Source organism: Salvelinus sp. IW2-2015, linkage group LG32, assembly GCF_002910315.2.
Source record: "Salvelinus sp. IW2-2015 linkage group LG32, ASM291031v2, whole genome shotgun sequence".
In the NCBI taxonomy this organism is placed as follows: domain Eukaryota; kingdom Metazoa; phylum Chordata; class Actinopteri; order Salmoniformes; family Salmonidae; genus Salvelinus; species Salvelinus sp. IW2-2015.
In genome coordinates, this window is record NC_036871.1 from 17,898,779 (window position 1) to 17,916,245 (window position 17,467).

At 43.3% G+C, this 17,467-nt stretch overlaps 1 protein-coding gene and 1 long non-coding RNA gene across 2 annotated transcripts; both read left to right on the forward strand.

Moving 5' to 3' along the window:
* The first annotated feature begins 5 nt into the window (after positions 1–5).
* On the forward strand, positions 6–927 carry LOC139023445 (uncharacterized). Its single transcript, XR_011474567.1, has 2 exons — positions 6–194; positions 416–927. It is a non-coding gene; the product is annotated as an uncharacterized lncRNA (long non-coding RNA).
* A 4,418-nt stretch (positions 928–5,345) lies between these two features.
* Positions 5,346–12,550, forward strand: vcpip1 (valosin containing protein (p97)/p47 complex interacting protein 1). Its single transcript, XM_023977945.2, has 3 exons — positions 5,346–8,172; positions 9,147–9,233; positions 9,380–12,550. The coding sequence occupies exons 1-3, from the start codon at positions 5,520–5,522 to the stop codon at positions 10,201–10,203; spliced, it is 3,564 nt and encodes a 1,187-aa protein (XP_023833713.1). The 5' UTR covers positions 5,346–5,519; the 3' UTR covers positions 10,204–12,550.
* Positions 12,551–17,467: the final 4,917 nt, after the last annotated feature.

Consider the following 17,467-nt stretch of genomic DNA (forward strand, 5'->3'; position numbering starts at 1 on the left):
GCAGTGGAAAGGGTGGTTTTGGGCGGTGCGAAGGTGGGCGAAAATTTTCGCCAACTTTATGCAAATCACCAGCGGTGACCGCTGGGCGATGACCAATCAGAGTGCTTCCCAGACGAATTTGACGCTGTGCAACCCGATGCTGGAGACTTTCTTCAGCAAAGATGGCTGACAAAAATACTAGGACGGAAGCAAACGTAAGTGATTATAATGTCATAACGAATCATGCAACAAAATGTACAGTTGATAGGAATATGTTAGTTAATGTAGAGACAAACGATTATGCATTTTTTTWWATCATTAASTTAATTTACGACAATCGCGATTTAGCAAGMTAGCTGACTAGCTTACATTAGCTAGCTTTACGGGTGTATTGACATTAGTATGAAATTGTAATTCTGGTTGTTTAATGTTTTAGGGACTCCTGAAACAACCAGCAAACCAGGCTGTCATCTTGTGAAACAATGGATGTAATAATCTAGCTAGCTAAAGCATTTACTGCTAATTKAATGTACAATTTTGTAAGCTTGCCTTGCTGATATTTGCCATGCAATGCAGATAGATGAAATAATGTAGATAGCTATGTTCTTGCTTATTGTGCAGTGGAGGATAAAAAATACCTGTATGCCTATGGATGTGTAGCTAGCTATCTAGCCGATCTGTGTATGGACACAAACGTTTGGTATACATATTAGTTCAGAACCTAGCCATGAACCTCAGCTATCCAGCCAGTTGTGTCAACTTCAAACAGTCTGAATGACATTAATGAAGCCTATGGATTGAGTAGAATATAATATAACTTTGTGCCAAGGATGCAAGTCGTATACATGTAGTTATTGCCATGCATGAGATCCCACATTGTAGCCTGTACATTTAATATATTCACTGATCATGTAGTCTACCTTGGCAAATAAAGGTGCAGTTCAGGTATGAATGTCTGTGATTATTTTTGTCATATCCAATACCAGGAGTATCAAATTCCAGTCTTTGAATGATTACAATTATACACTTCAACAGTGTTTACCAATCTTGGTCCTGGGACATCAATGGTTACACATTGTAACTAATAGTCTAGAAACAGGATTTAATTAATATATAAAGAAATATAATTGTTTTAAACCGTGCACTACACTTCCTATGCATCATGTTAATACTCTAAACCGGTTCATCTCAATATCTAATGCCCTTCATCTGTATTGATCTGATAAACACAGGATAGGTGTAGTATTTCATCAAATGAGAGACTTCATTTCAACCAGTAGAGAATGTGAAACGCTTTATTGAAAGTTCATTATCCAAGTGTTATAAATACATGCATTATAAATATATATAAATATTATAAATATTATAAATACAAGTTCAATCTGTACTTCACTGGACATCTGTTGTGCATTATAAAAACAGAGGAAGAAAGAGGTGGTGGCAAGAGAGGTGTAAAAGACAGAAAGGGAAAGAGGTAAGAACACAGGAGCAGGGAATGCAGCATATGATTAATGAATCACAGTGCTACCCAAATATTTTCTCCGTTTATCACAATTACATAATAGTGTCTCATCGGCCCCCGAAGGTTATCTTAAAAGTGGGTGAGGGCGATGATGGAACTGGGGGGTTAGCATCCTCTTTCACATCAAAACATATATGCAGACAAGAGACAGATGGAGAGAGATAGCATGTTTAAGCCTGGCTTTATTTTTTATTATTACATTGTTAGTCATCATAATAATCATGAGGTGAAATGCAAAACTGACCTTGGATCATTAACTCTGGGACTACTGCATCTCAGTGTAAAGCATCTCTTTAATAATACKTCCTGTTGACCTGACCAAGTGACCTCTCATCACTGATCATGCTGTGCCCTATATGTAGCCAGTTCAGATGCGGGAGGGGTTCACTGACACAGCTGATATAACCTAGAGGATTTAGGGAGAAGAGGAGAGAGGGATGAAGTGAAGAAGAGAGACTTATTGAGAAAATAAGGCATGTTAAAGAGACAGTGTTCAACAGGAATCTGTGTGTGCACAAAAATGTGCACCCCTTTGAGTCCCCAGGACCAGGACTGAGAACCACTGCTCTTCATTGGGACCTCTTAATATGTAGACAGGCTTTCATACTGTAACTCTCTTTATCTGAGGACAGAAAAACTCACAAGAAACAGACTTTATTAAAGTCAAATTACACCGCACTGAATATTGTTACTATTATCTCCATCCTCACTTCTAGGGACAGGAACTACACAAAAGTACCTGCCCTATCCAGAATAGCCTATTCTCTCACTTTGACAGTTGGGGCTGCTATACTTTCACCCTTCTCCATGGCGTTAGCTACCTACCTACAAATGCATTTGGAGTTTTTTTTTTTTACAGTGTACACTGTAGCTAGTTAGCTAATAATACATATATATKTTTTAAACATTTTCGAAATATATTTACTTACTTGAATAGGTTATCCCAGCCATTGTGGACAATTGGAAACAGAGCAGCAAAGTTTGTTTGTTACCAGAGCGTTTTAGAGGATATTACTATTGAACTATACCCATTTAATAACAAGACCTTCATACAAACTTGCTATGCTGAATTCTTGACTCACAATCGAGAAGGCTGCCAGCACGCCCGCAAGCAAGTCACAAWGGGCGGCCTAAGCCGCACTCGGCAATTTACCGCTATCTAGTGTACATGCAACTCGATGTCCGCGACCCTGCGAAAATCGAATTAGCATAATACAAAATCCCCATCAAAATCCGTCAATTTAAACTAGAAATCTGTTCTCCTCCACCTATGTCGCATCTGCGGTGAAAGGTGACAACGGTAAAGCGGTTTTTGTCAGGCCATGAGACATCCCGAAAATCGGTCTTCTCACAAAATCGTCTGTAGCGTCCAAACGGTTTGGCCTACAAACTATTATGGAAAGAATAACTTACATTAGATATGTGGTATACTATTAGATACTATTCAATGCGTTTGTATGGGCTAATAGCAGTAAAGCCAAATAAAATATATATTGACATTGATTACAACAAAAAGTTTCTCGAATTTGGGAAGACTTACAATGTAGCTAGCTAGTGGCTAATACTAGCTAATGTTGTCAACATATAATGACTTCTTATATGTTGCTGTCTCCATGCATGTACCGTTAATATTTTGACACAGCAACGTTAGAGATTCGTTAGCACACACATGTATTGCACATACTCTGTTATAGAAGTGTATAAATGTAAAACATATTCAGGTAAATTAATWATTAAATAAATTAGGTTGATTTGTGCAAGACCAAAACGCATCGTGGTACTTGTAGTCAATTTTAAGCCAAATAAACAACTAATTTATACAAATCTGACTGTAATAGGCATAGTTACTTGACACAATACGATAATTAATCTTGCTTAGTATTCGTAAAATTATTATATGTGTCCTGGTTTGGACTMATATCAAAAGATAAACGCAACTAGCACAGTTTAGAAAACTATATGTACCACAACCCATGGCAAACTACGTTTCGCCACAGACRCTCAACAGAGTCAGGGCAGCAGCATTGAGACTTACGGTTTTCAGATTTTACCTTCAAATTAAAAGTCTGCCTTAAAACGCTATGTGTATGATACAAAATCAATCATTTTTGCAGCTTTTCAATGTGCATAATGTTAAAATGATGCGACATTTTTTGACTACATGGTGGGAAAAGTTCAAGAGTATTACCACTTTGTATAAGATAAAGAATATTATAAGGTGGGTAAATTTACATTAAGTAAATTAATGTAAAGAACATATTAGCCTACTGGTAAAACATATATATACAATGACAAGCTAAGAAAATAACTCATTATTTTGATTGTATGATTCTTGTTAATTAACTGGTGTTATTGTTCAAGGATGCATTTTTGAAATGTAATGTTTAAGAAAAGTTACTGTATTTTTTGTTGTATTGCAAAAATAAATTGCACTGTACAGGAAAACTATAGGGTACAAATATAACACTGTACAGGCAAAACGATAAATTATGTGTCTATAAAACCAGGATCCAGTCTACTCACTACAGTCCTTAGAATACAAATCAGGTGAGTTTGAACAAGGTCAGGAAGTGTTGCTGGACTTTTACTGTGGTCAAACAGCTTAAAATGGAGCCACTGGACACCGATACGAATATAACACTGTACAGGCAAAACGATTGATTGTGTGTCCAGAAAACCAGGGTCCAGTCTATTCACTAGAATCTACCTTTTCCTAGTGAGCACAGAGCTATTTTATGAGGCAATTATATGTCACACAATCACAGAAACCCGAACTCACAAGTCCAAGATGCAAACATTTTGATGAATTGCGACCAGGGTTGGTTGTTAAACTCTGTGATAACCGTTGATAGGCTATAGGCATAATTGGGGTGATACCTATAGCGGCATGATCTTACTAGGATACAGCCTCAAAAAAAGAAATGGTATTTGTCTAGTCAAAATGCTTGAAATGCTCCTCAGAGCCAGATATAATAATTATCGTATAATAGGTGAGAGAAAGCGATGTGAGTTATGAGTTTGCTAGATGAATGAAAAGTGACAATCTATTCAGAACACCCTTAGTTATGGAAGTTTTGTAATTACATTATAATGTTGGTAATTTACAGGTATGCCAGTCAGTTAACACCCCATCTACTGGTCACATTGTTTACATTGTTTCTTTTAAGTAATTMTTTTCTTACCTAATCACCTGGTAATAGTTGGAATTTGGCACACACATTATAGGGAAAGSCAAGAGTGCAAGTCTGGTATGGAATGGYGTTTATTYCACATTGGAAGCAAACAAAGAGAAAGCTAAATTAGTTAATGTATAGTTTCATAATTTAGATATAGTCCTGAATCCGTCCGTCAGCAGAGTTAAAGTGACAGTACAAAAGTGTAGAAGTATGATTTAGACTCAACATGAGTTCATCGACCTCATAGCCTCAGAGAAGGTGCTGATAAAATCAAATCAAATGTGACCAAGCCTTGCTGTACTGGGTCTCATCCGTTTACTTGAAGGAAGAGGCTTGAAGAGGCGATTGGCTGTTTTGTGTTCTACGCACTCTAGTGAGTATACTGGAGTGGGTGGAGTAGAAAGTGTTGCTCAGACCTCAGTCCCCATGAAATAACACCATCAACAGACCCTACTGGGTAATCCCAACCCCACTTTTACTTCGGCACCTAGAATAGTTTTCTAATGCAAATGTAATTTAATTATGAAYATTGAATCATTGTTAATGTTTCGACAATTATTTTTCATTATCATGAACATTTTCTACTATTATGTGGGGAACTTTTATTTTGAAAATTGCTGAAATTCTATGACCCGGAAGTACCCTTTTTAGTGTTGCTGACGAGACGCTGGTCGTTCGTTCATGAAGAAGAAAAGACAATCGCTTCCGTGTTGTTATCGGTTGTTATTCTGGCAAATACTAGCTTAGTACTTGAGTCMAAGCGGGATTGCAAGGCAGTTATTTGGTGGTTAAACCATTATGGTTTTGTAGGATCAATACATAGTATAGTTTTATTCGCCAGAATGTCGTTGCTACAGGGCTCCAAGAAAAAGGACAAGCGTATTTTGTCCGGTACCTGCCCAGATCCGAAATGCCAGGCGAGGCTATTCTTCCCTGCTTACGGTTCGATTAGCATTGAATGCACAGAGTGTGGCCAACGCCACGAACAGAATAATCTTTTAAATGTGGAAGAAGTAACTGATCCAGACGTTGTGCTTCACAATTTGTTAAGAAATGCCCTACTCGGTGTCACTGGGGCACCGAAAAAGGGAACAGAGCTGGTGAAAGTGATGGGGCTTTCCAACTACCATTGCAAGCTCCTTTCTCCTATTCTCACAAGGTATGGAATGGATAAGCAGACGGGAAAAGCGAAACTGCTGCGGGAAATGAATCAAGGAGAAATGTTCGACTGTTCACTTCTAGGCGACAGGGCGTTTCTAATTGAACAGGAGCATGTATCTACGGTTGGCTATGGCAAGGACAGATCCGGGAGCCTGATATACCTTCACGACACTTTGGAGGAGATGAAGAAAGCAAACAGCAACAAAGAATGCCTCATTCCTGTTCATGTGGATGGAGATGGACATTGTCTTGTTCATGCTGTGTCCAGGGCCCTGGTAGGCAGAGAACTGTTCTGGCATGCGTTGAGAGAGAATTTGAAACAACATTTCAAACAAAACTTGGATCGCTACAAGGCACTCTTTCAGGATTTTATTGATGCAGCCGAATGGGAGGACATCATCAACGAATGTGACCCCCTGTTTATCCCACCGGAGGGTGTGCCACTGGGACTTCGGAACATTCACATATTCGGCTTGGCCAATGTGTTGCACCGCCCCATAATCCTGTTAGATTCACTGAGTGGAATGAGGAGCTCTGGGGATTACTCTGCAAGTTTTCTCCCTGGGCTTGTGCCGGAAGAGCAGTGCAAAGGAAAAGACGGGAAGTTTAACAAGCCTATATGTATCGCCTGGAGTAGCTCAGGGCGTAACCACTACATCCCTCTCGTCGGGATAAAGAACACCCTTCTCCCCAAGCTGCCAYCGAGGCTTCTCCCCAAGGCATGGGGAGTGCCACAGGAGCTCATCAAAAAGTATATAAAGCTGGAACAAGATGGGAGCTGTGTCATCGGGGGAGACAGGAGCTTACAAGACAAGTATCTGATGAGACTGGTCAATGCCATGGAGGAAATCTTCATGGAGAAGCATGGCATCCACCCCTCCCTTGTGGCAGACGTGCATCAGTACGTTTACAGACGGACTGGTGTGATCGGCGTCCAACCCGAAGAGGTGACGGAGGCTGCCAGGAAATCAGTCATGGAAAACCGGCTACATCGCTGTCTGATCTGCAATGCACTCTCTGAGCTTCATGTTCTACCAGAGTGGCTGGCTCCAGGTGGTAAGCTCTACAACCTGGCTAAATCCACCCACGGAAAGCTCAGACCTGACAAGAACTACAGCTTCCCGCTGAACAAGGTTGTCTGCTGTTACGACCCTGAGAGGGACATCCTCATTCCTGACTACAAGCTGAGCTCTTTGAACACATGCAACTGGTGCCACGGCACCTCCGTGCGCCACATCCATGGCAACGGCTCTGTGGTGTATCTGGATGGAGACAGAACCAACACCCGTTCCCAGGGGGGCAAATGTGGCTGTGGCTTTAAGCACTACTGGGAGGGAAAGGAATACGACAATCTACCAGAGGCTTTCCCCATCACTCTGGAGTGGGGTGGGCGGGTCGTGCGGGAGACTGTGTACTGGTTCCAGTATGAGGTTAATGTGGACCTGAACAGCAATGTGTATGATGTCGCCATGAAACTGGTCACCAAGCATTTCCCTGGGGAGTTTGGCAGTGAGCTCCTAGTGCAGAAAGTGGTGAACACCATTTTACATCACACTGCCAAGAAGAACCCAGACGAGTATAACCCAGTCTCCATTGACGGGGCGCATGCTCAGAGGCTCACAGACGTGGTGGAAACCCAGCAGGCTGTTGTCACACAGCCACCGACTAAGATCATACTAACTGGGCAGAAATCAAAGACCATTCACAAAGAGGAGCTCACAGTGAGTAAGGCAGAGCGGAGCCTTCAGCAGAGCATCAGCGAGCAGGCCCTAGTGACCCAGAAGAGGAGGACGGATCGACTGAAGCAGGAGCAGAAGGGACGGGGCAGGCCACCCTCCCCAAGTGCTGCTCAGGAACATTCCTCCTCCGCCCCAGCCACACCCACCAAATCCTCMTTCTCCCCCACTTCCAGCAAGGAGAAGAAGATCCGTGTCACCACTAGCGATGGGCGGCAGGCCATGCTCACTCTACAGGCTCAGACCACCTTCTCTGAACTCCAGAGGAGCATTGCTAATGAGTTCACCATGCCTCCAGCCCAGCAATGTATCCGACATGGATTCCCACCCAAAGAACTTTTCCCTCCCAAGGATGGAGCAGAGAATGAACCTGTGGCTCTCCAACACGGGGACAGGGTGACTGTGGAGATCCTGAGAGGTCCAGAGAACCGCAAGGCATCCGCCCAAAGTGCTTCCAGTTCCTATTCAACCCTGCATTCCCTTCTCTCTGTGAAGAGTGATGATCCAGTGACTTCCAGCAGAATGAATACTAGCAGAGAGCTGCAGGACAACATTGACCTTGAGATGTCCTCCCTCTGTCTCCTAGCAACCTTAATGGGTAAGAAAAGGGAAGGGTGCGGAAAGGTTTTAGTATTCAAGTCAATAGTTAGGCTGTCATTATTTACTGCTACAAAAGAAAGACACGATCTCGCAACACGTAAGTGACAGAGGAGTCAAGCAGAACACTGCTGTGATGTCATTACAAAAAGTCAAAAATGACTTCCGGTAGATGGACAACTTGTWTGTTGATTCACCTTTTTAGACTAGACCAATAGTTCCAGGCAATTAGTTATCTAGTCTTAGAAGCGTCATGCCTTAGATCATCCCAGTAAATATAAGGCCAGCAACTGAATGTGATAGGTGTGAGAGTGAGAGGATAGTATATAGGTGTCGCAGACAGTAGCTTTACACAGCATAAGGRCATGCTGTTCTTGGATTGGTTACAAGAAGCAGGATGAATGACAAAGTAGCCTAATACAGGTATTGAGTGACTGGGTGGGCTTGTCATGGATGGATCAAGGCTCAATCTTTTCCATTTGAAATTATAATTCTAATCTATTCCAAGTGCTTTCTGTGTAGCCTACATCCCCAACATGGCATTCGGTATTCATTGAAACACATTTAGCCTCAGGCAGAGAGAAGAATGGTAGATTTGATATCCACCCCGCCCTACCAATGTTTTTGTGATCAAGGGGAGAAATCGCTAGTTTATTTGCGCTAGTTGGCTGTACCTGCACCTAAACTCCAGTATTTCCTTCATAGCTTGTTCTCCATCTTCTTTTTAAATAGGGAGACAATTTGTTTACAGCCTTTTATTTCCATTACCAWAACTTGTTTTCTCATGTCTGTCTCTTGTCGAATCWCAATACATAAGAATCGTAATACATATCGTATCGGCAATTCACAGCCCTACTATTTTTACTACRGAATTTGAATTTTGATCAAAAGCACACATTTCTCTGAGGAATTTAAGTGTATTAATTTATTTTCATGTTTCACATGCTAATTTTAGTATGTTTTATTCATATTCAGGAGAAGATGTCTGGTCATATGCCAAAAAATTGCCTCACTTATTCCACCAAGGTGGAGTTTTCTACAACATTGTGAAGAAAGATATGGGTATGTAGTCATGTTTTCTGTTATAGGCTTTATCCTCTTACCAATTTGTKTAACTTAAATGACAGCTACGGTATATTAAACTTTGCATCTAATATGTACTGATCTGTGTTTATGACCATCTATAATGTATCTTGTCTCATCTGCAGGCCTGATGGATGGCAAGCACTGCACCCTCCCACACCTGACTGGAAAGACGTTTGTTTACAACGCAGCAGAGGAGCGTCTGGAGCTGTGTGTGGATGCAGCGGGACACTTTCCCGTGGGCCCTGACGTGGAGGACCTCGTCAAGGAGGCCCTGGTGCAGCTCCGCTCTGAATCTGCCTCTAGGAGTCGCGAGGGAAGCCCCTCTCACAGCCTGCTGAGGCTCGGGAGTGGAGGTGTGGTGCGCAAGAAGGAGCAGCTCCAAAGTGTCAACGCCTTCCAGGGTAAGGGCCACTCCCTKGGCAGCGCCCCAGGCGGCTCTCCCCCTGAACACAAGCCCATCACCAGGCAGCACAGCAGCGGGGTGGAYCTGAGCGCCAGCGCCTCCAAGGGACCTGACCTGTCTGACATCTCAGAGGACGCGACCAAGGAGTTGGTGCGCATGGCTCCCGGTTTTGTCACCATGAAAGACAGCCGACACCTGGACCCTAGTATGATCGAAGAACAGAGGAAAAAACTACARGAGATGGTCTCATCCATCCAGGCCTCCATGGACAGGCACCTGAGGGAGCAGAGCAATGCAGGGGCAGGCATTGGGGGCCCTGCAGAGAGGACAAGTGGGGCTAAGATGAGTGCTTCCCAATCTGCCCCAGGGGCAGGCATCAAGGAGGCCTCTTCTATGGACGTATCTACTGCTGGTGCTCATGGCACATCAGTGGAGGCAGGGAACAAGCCTGATGGAAAGGAKGCAGGGTCAGAGGAGCTGGAGGAAATGGATAGCCAGGATGCAGAGCATACCAATGCCCTGGAGCCAATGGATCATTCCTGATGGGAAAAGGGCCTGGTCCTATACTTTTCTCAGTCATGATCATTCACCCGTCTATCTGGTTGGCATTAGTGTGGGAATGCTTCAGGTTGTATCCAAGCTTTGGTATTCATTGTGTTTTGTTGTCTTTACTGCATGATTGACAAAGAGGTTGACTGTTTCTGCCTTTGGTGACAGTCTAATGCTATTATACAGAAACATGCACTGAGACCCAAGGAGCAAYGCTGCTTCCTGTGTGTGAAATACATCCATGTACATGTCCTCCAAGTCTTAAAGGTCCAATGCAGCTGTTTTTATCTGAATATCAAATCATTTCTAGTTAACAATTAAGTACCTTACTAACCATGTTTCCATTCACAGTTTTTATGTGAGGAAAGTCATACTGTATAAAAAAAWWAAAAAATAATCACAATAGTTGTGGTGGAAATAGGAAGTTCCGGTACAATTTTGTAAATKCCACAGATAATTTGTTCTTTTGACATGGTGGGATCTTTTTGTGTCGGTAAAATTAATTCTGAGAGAAATGGCGGTGGAAACGCCTTTATTCGTRAATATTGATATAATAACCATCATATCAAAGTACATTTGGAGTCATGCGATAACATGGTGTGTGGTCCTCAACTCCTCAACGCTACAACTCGGGAAATTATGCAGTTTATCAGGCTATGGATGAAATAAGTTATGATAAACTTCACAGGCTGGTGAAAGTGCACAGTATGAGCTTGATCCTCCTTTCCAATAAATGTAGAGGGTCTTATTCTGGTGACATGATGATCGATGCTTGACTGCCGTTTGACAAATAAAAAGATTCTCTCGCTTATTCATAATAAGCACATCATGTAGACTAACCTACACGCAGAGCCTACCTGCACTGTATCTGCGAGCTGTTGGCTAGMGCGCACATACCAAGACCAGAGTAGGCACATTTGCTATTTAAATCAACAGTTTTGTCACAATCTGTAGAGTTGAAAATGCGATGGAAACACATTGACCGATTTTTATTCGRTACATGAAAACATAAGCAACAAAGTACATGTTGTCTGCACTACATCATCACTCACTGACCTTTATCCGCAACAAGTCAGATTGGTGGAAACACCACTGGTGGGAAAATATGCAGATTTTCTTTATGCAGATTTTTAGCAGATTTTCATGAAAATCTGTCGCCAATTGGATGGAAACCTAGCTACTGTGATTGTTTTCAATTCAAAAGGTCAACAAAAAACAAAAACGCTTCTTAGGAAAGAGCAATTTCTCAAGCAATATTTTTGCAAGGACTGTTGGAGTGGGGAAGGGGAAAATGGAAAACTAKCTGTTATTGGCAGAGTGATATGAAACTCTTATTGGTCTATTAACTAATTTACCACCTGGTGATTTCACCAGGCAGRCCTAGACACCATCCCACCAAATCACGCTGAAATTTTAGGTGGTCTTTTCAAACAGCTCATACACTAAAGGGGCATTATCATTTTCACAGGATTATTCCAACCTCATAGTGTGGGATTGTATATAAAGCAGAGGAAAATGTTGGACTGCACTGGGCCATTAAGACAAGAGGGAGTAGAAGAGCTTGAGTTAAGATCCCATCCCACACCAGCATTGTAATGACCGCAAACATCCGCTTCAGCAAAGTGCACACTGTAAAGACACTAGCCCTCAAACATGATTACCTACCATCACGTTTATTGCTTTACCAACATATTTGCTTTACCAACACATTGCTTTAAAACAACAGTGAAATATTCCAAACTAAGYTTATTTTCTTGAACGTTGCTCCCCATATGAAGGTTTGCTGTCTTAATTCTTGAAGGAAGGAGTTACGTGCCCTTATGATAAGTAACAAAAATCAACATTTGTTGTTGAAAAACCTTGTGAAAAAGCTTTTTTAGTTTGGATTTGTTTTTGAAAAATTGTATAAGAATTTAAAGATTGTTTAAAATGTAATTTAGATGAATGCCATTTCAAGTGAAGCACTGTTCTGAAAATAACTCAGTTTATTGGTGGAAATTGGTGAATTTATTTTGCTGGTTTGTAGTGATTGGGGATAATGCCTGTTGATTCTTTTGGGTTCAAGGTTCATGCTACTTACTGGTTTGAAGTTATTTATGCTACTTTTCATATTTCTCATGAAACCCAAATGAGTGGCCCAAGTTAAGTGTGCTGTACGAGTGCTGAACTACTTGATGTGGAACTGTATTCTATTGGAAGGCCCAGCACAACATAGTACACACACCTGGGAGTACTGTATATTCCACTACTCATATGCAATTTCCTCAATCACTTTTTGGACTTTAGTGAATGATTGAATGCAGTGCAGGATTTTTTTTCGAAATACATATCTWAAGTAAGACTTGATTTGTGAATTTCTTTACCATATACAGTGCCTTCGGAAAGTATTCAGACCCCTTGACTTTTTCCACATTTTGTTAGGTTACAGCCTTATTCTAAAATTGATTCGTTTTTTTCTCTCCTCAATCTACACACAATACCTATAATGACAAAGCAAAAACCGGCTTTTAGAAATTTATGAAGATAAAAAAAAACTGAAATATCACATTTACATAAGTATTCAGACCTTTTACTCAGTACTTTGTTGAATCACCTTTGGCAGCGATTACAGCCTTGATTCTTAAGTATAACGTTACAAGCTTGCCACACCTGTATTTGGGGAGTTTCTCCCATTCTTCTCTGCAGATCCTCTCAAGCTCTATCAGGTTGGATGGGGAGCGTTGCTGCACAGCTATTTCCAGGTCTCTCCAGAGATGTTCGATCGGGTTCAAGTCCGGGCTCTGGCTGGGCCACTCAAGGACTTTCAGAGACTTGTCCTGAWGCCTCTCCTGTATTGTCTTCGCTGTGTTTTTAGGGTTATTGTCTTGTTGGAAGGTGAACCTTCRCCCCAGTCTGAGGTMCTGAGCGCTCTGGAGCAGGTTTTCATCAAGGATCTCTCTGTACTTTGCTCCGTTCWTCTTTGCCTCRATCCTGACTACTCTCCYAGTCCCTGCCACTGAAAAACATCCACACAGCATGAWGCTKCCACCACCATGCTTCACCGTAGGGATGGTGCCAGGTTTCCTCCAGCCGTGGCGCTTTGCATTCAGGTCAAAKAGTTCAATCTTGGTTTCACCAGACCAGAGAATCTTGTTTMTCATGGTCTGAGAGTCTTGATGTGCCTTTTGGCAAACTCCAAGCGGGCTGTCGTGCCTTTTACKGAAGAGTGGCTTCCGTCTGGCCACTACCATAAAGGCCTAGTTGGTGCAGTRCTGCAGAGATGGTTGTCCTTCTGGAAGGTTCTCCCATCTCCACAGAGGAACTCTAGAGCTCTGTCGGTGACCATCGGGCTCTTGGTCACCTGTCTGACGAAGGCCGTTCTTCCATGGTTGTTCAGTTTGGCTGGRCGGCGAGGTCTAGGAAGAGTCTCRGTGGTTCCAAAYCTCTTCCATTTAAGAATGATGGAGGCCACTGTGTTCTTGGGGACTGTAAATGCTGCAGACATTTTTTGGTACCCTTCCCCAGATCTGTTCCTCGACAATTCTGCCTCGGAGCTCTATGGACAATTCCTTCAACCTCATGGCTTGGTTTTTGCTCTGATATGCACAGTCAACTGTGGGACCTTTATATAGACAGGTGTGTGCCTTTTCAAATCATGTCCAATCAATTGAATTTACCACAGGTGGACTCCAATCAAGTTGTAGAAACAAGGGGTCTCCTGGGTGGCGCAGTGGTCTAAGGCACTACATCGCAGTGCTAGCTATGCCACCAGAGATTCTGGGTTCGAGCCCAGGCTCTGTCGCAGCCGGCCGCGACCGGGAGGCCCATGGGGCGGCGCACAATTGGCCCAGCGTCGTCCGGGTTAGGGAGGGTTTGGCCGGCAGGGATATCCTTGTCTCATCGCGCACTAGYGGCTCCTGTGGCGGGCCGGGCGCAGTGCACRCWGACCAGGTCACCAGGTGTATGGTGTTTCCTCCGACACATTGGTGCGGCTGGCTTCCGGGTTGGATAGGCATTGTGTCAAGAAGCAGTGCGGCTTGGTTGGATTGTGTTTCGGAGGACGCATGGCTCTCGACCATACGGACTCGGGAGACGCATCGTCTCTCCCGAGTCCGTACGGGAGTTGCAGCGATGAGACAAGACTGTAACTACTACCAATTGGATACCACGAAATTGGGGGGTAAAAATTAAAAAAGTTGTAGAAACATCTCAAGGATGATCAGGATGCACCTGAGTTCAATTTTCGAGTACTTCAGTTTAAAAAAAAAAAAGAAAAATGTGCAAAACTTTCCAAAACCTGTTTTCGCTTTGTCATTATGGGGTATTGTGAGGAAATTGATTTAAACTCAGCAAAAAATAAGTGTCCCTTTTTCAGGTCCCTTTCTTTCAAAGATAATTTGTAAAAATCCAAATAACTTCACAGATCTTCCATTTCATTGTAAATGGTTTAAACACTGTTTCCCATGCTTGTTCAATGACCCATAAACAACCTGTGGAACGGTCTTTTAAGACACTAACAGCTGTAGGCAATTAAGGTCACAGTTATGAAAACTTAGGACACTAAAGAGGCCTTTCACTGACTCTGAAAAACACCAAAAGAAAAATGACCAGGGTCCCTGCTCATCTGCATGAACGGCGCTTAGGCATGCTGCAGAGAGGCAGGACTGCAGATGTGGCCAGGGCAATAAATTGCAATGTCTGTACTGTGAGACGACCTAAGACAGCGCTAGAGACAGGACAGACAGCTGATCGTCCTCGCAGTGGCAGACCATGTGTAACAACACCTGCACAGGATCGGTACATCCGAACATCACACCTGCTGGACAGTTACAGGATGGCAACAACAACTGCCTGAGTTAGACCAGGAACGCACAATCCCCATCAGTGCTCAGACTGTCTGCAATAGGCTGAGAGAGCTGGAATGAGGGCTTGTAGGCCTGTTGTAAGGCAGGTCCTCACCAGACATCACCGCAACAACGTCACCTATGCGCACAAACCCACCGTCGCTGGACCAGACAGGACTGGCAAAAAGTGATCTTCACTGACATGTCGCGGTTTTGTCTCACCAGGGGTGATGGTCGGATTCGCGTTTATCGTCGAAGGAATGAGCGTACACCGAGGCCTGTACTCTGGAGCGGATCGATTTGGAGGTGGAGGGTCCTTCATGGTCTGGGGGGTGTGTCACAGCATTATCGGACTGAGCTTTTTGTCATTGCAGGCAATCTCAACGTATGCGTTACAGGAAGACATCCTCCCCTCATGTGGTACCCTTCCTGCAGGCTCATCCTGACATGACCCTCCAGCATGACAATGCCACCAGCCATACTGCTCGTTCTGTGCTGATTGTCAGTGTTATGACATGGCCAGTGAAGAGCTCGGATCTCAATCCCATTGAGCACGTCTGGACCTGTTGGATCGGAGGGTGAGGGCTAGGGCTAGGCCATTCCCCCCAGAAATGTCCGGGAACTTGCAGGTGCCTTGTGGAAGAGTGGGTAACATCTCACAGCAAAGAACTGTCAAATCTGGTGCAGTCCTTGAGGAGGAGATGCACTGCGTACTTAATGCAGCTGGTGGCCACACCAGATACTGACTGTTACTTTTGATTTTGACCCCCCCTTTGTTCAGGGACACATTATTCCATTTCTGTTAGTCACATGTCTGTGGAACTCGTTCAGTTTTGTCTGTTGTTGAATGTTATGTTCATACAAATATTTACACATGTTAAGTTTGCTGAAAATAAACGCAGTTGACAGAGAGGACGTTTTTTTTTTGCTGAGTTTATTAATACATTTTAGAATAAGGCTGTAATGTAACAAAATGTGAAAAAGTCAAGGGTCTGAATACTTTCAGAAGGCACTGCACAGTCGTGGCCAAAAGTTTTGAGAATGACACAAATATTATTTTCACAAAGTTTGCTGCTCAGTGTCTAGATATTTTTGTCAGATGTTACTATGGAATACTGAAGTATAATTACAAGCATTTCATAAGTGTCAAAGGCTTTTATTGACAATTACATGAAGTTGATGCAAAGAGTCATATTTGTAGTGTTGACCCTTCTTTTTCAAGACCTCTGCAATCCGCCCTGGCATGCTGTCAATTAACTTCTGGGCCACATCCTGACTGATGGCAGCCCATTCTTGCATAATCAATGCTTGGAGTTTGTCAGAATTGGTGGGTTTTGTTTGTCCACCCGCCTCTTGAGGAATGACCACAAGTTCTCAATGGGATAAGGCCTGGGGAGTTTCCTGCCATGGACCCAAATATCGATGTTTTGTTCCACGAGCCACTTAGTTATCACTTTGCCTTATGGCAAGGTGCTCATCATGCTGGAAAAGGCATTGTTCGTCACCAACTGTTCCTGGATGGTTGGGAGAAGTTGCTCTCGGAGGATGTGTTGGTATCATTCTTTATTCATGCTGTGTTCTTGGCAAATTGTGAGTGAGCCACTCCCTTGGCTGAGAAGCACCCCACACATGAATGGTCTCAGGATGCTTTACTGTTGGCATGACACAGACTGATGGTAGCGCTCACCTTGTCTTCTCCGGACAAGCTTTTTTCCGGATGCCTTTTTTCCGGATACCCCGTCCTCAGCAGTCCAATCCCTGTACCTTTTGCAGAATATCAGTCTGTCTCTGGTGTTTTCCTGGAGAGAAGTGGCTTCTTTGCTGCCCTTCTTGACACCAGGCCATCTCCAAAAGTCTTCGCCTCACTGTGGCTGCAGATGCACTCACACTGCCTGCTGCCATTCTTGAGAAGCTCGGTACTGGTGGCCCCGATCCCGCAGCTGAATCAATTTTAGGAGACGGTCCTGGCGCTTGCTGGACTTTCTTGGGCGCCCTGAAGCCTTCTTCACAAAATGTTACCACTCTCCTTGAAGTTCTTGTGATCCAATAAATGGTTGATTTAGGTGCAATCTTACTGCAGCAATATCCTTGCCTGTGAAGCCTTTTTTTGTGGAAAGCAAGATGACGGCACGTGTTTCTTGCAGGTAACCATGGCTGACAGAGGAAGAACAATGATTCCAAGCACCACCCTACTTTTGAAGCTTCCAATCTGTTATTCGAACTCAATCAGCATGACAGAGTGATCTCCAGCCTTGTCCTCGTCAACACTCACACCTGTGTTAACGAGAGAATCGCTGACATGATGTCAGCTGGTCCTTTGTGTGGCAGGCTGAAATGCAGTGGAAATGTTTTTGGGGATTCAGTTCATTTGCATGGCAAAGAGGGACTTTGCAATTAATTGCAATTCGTCTGATCACTCATCATAACATCTGGAG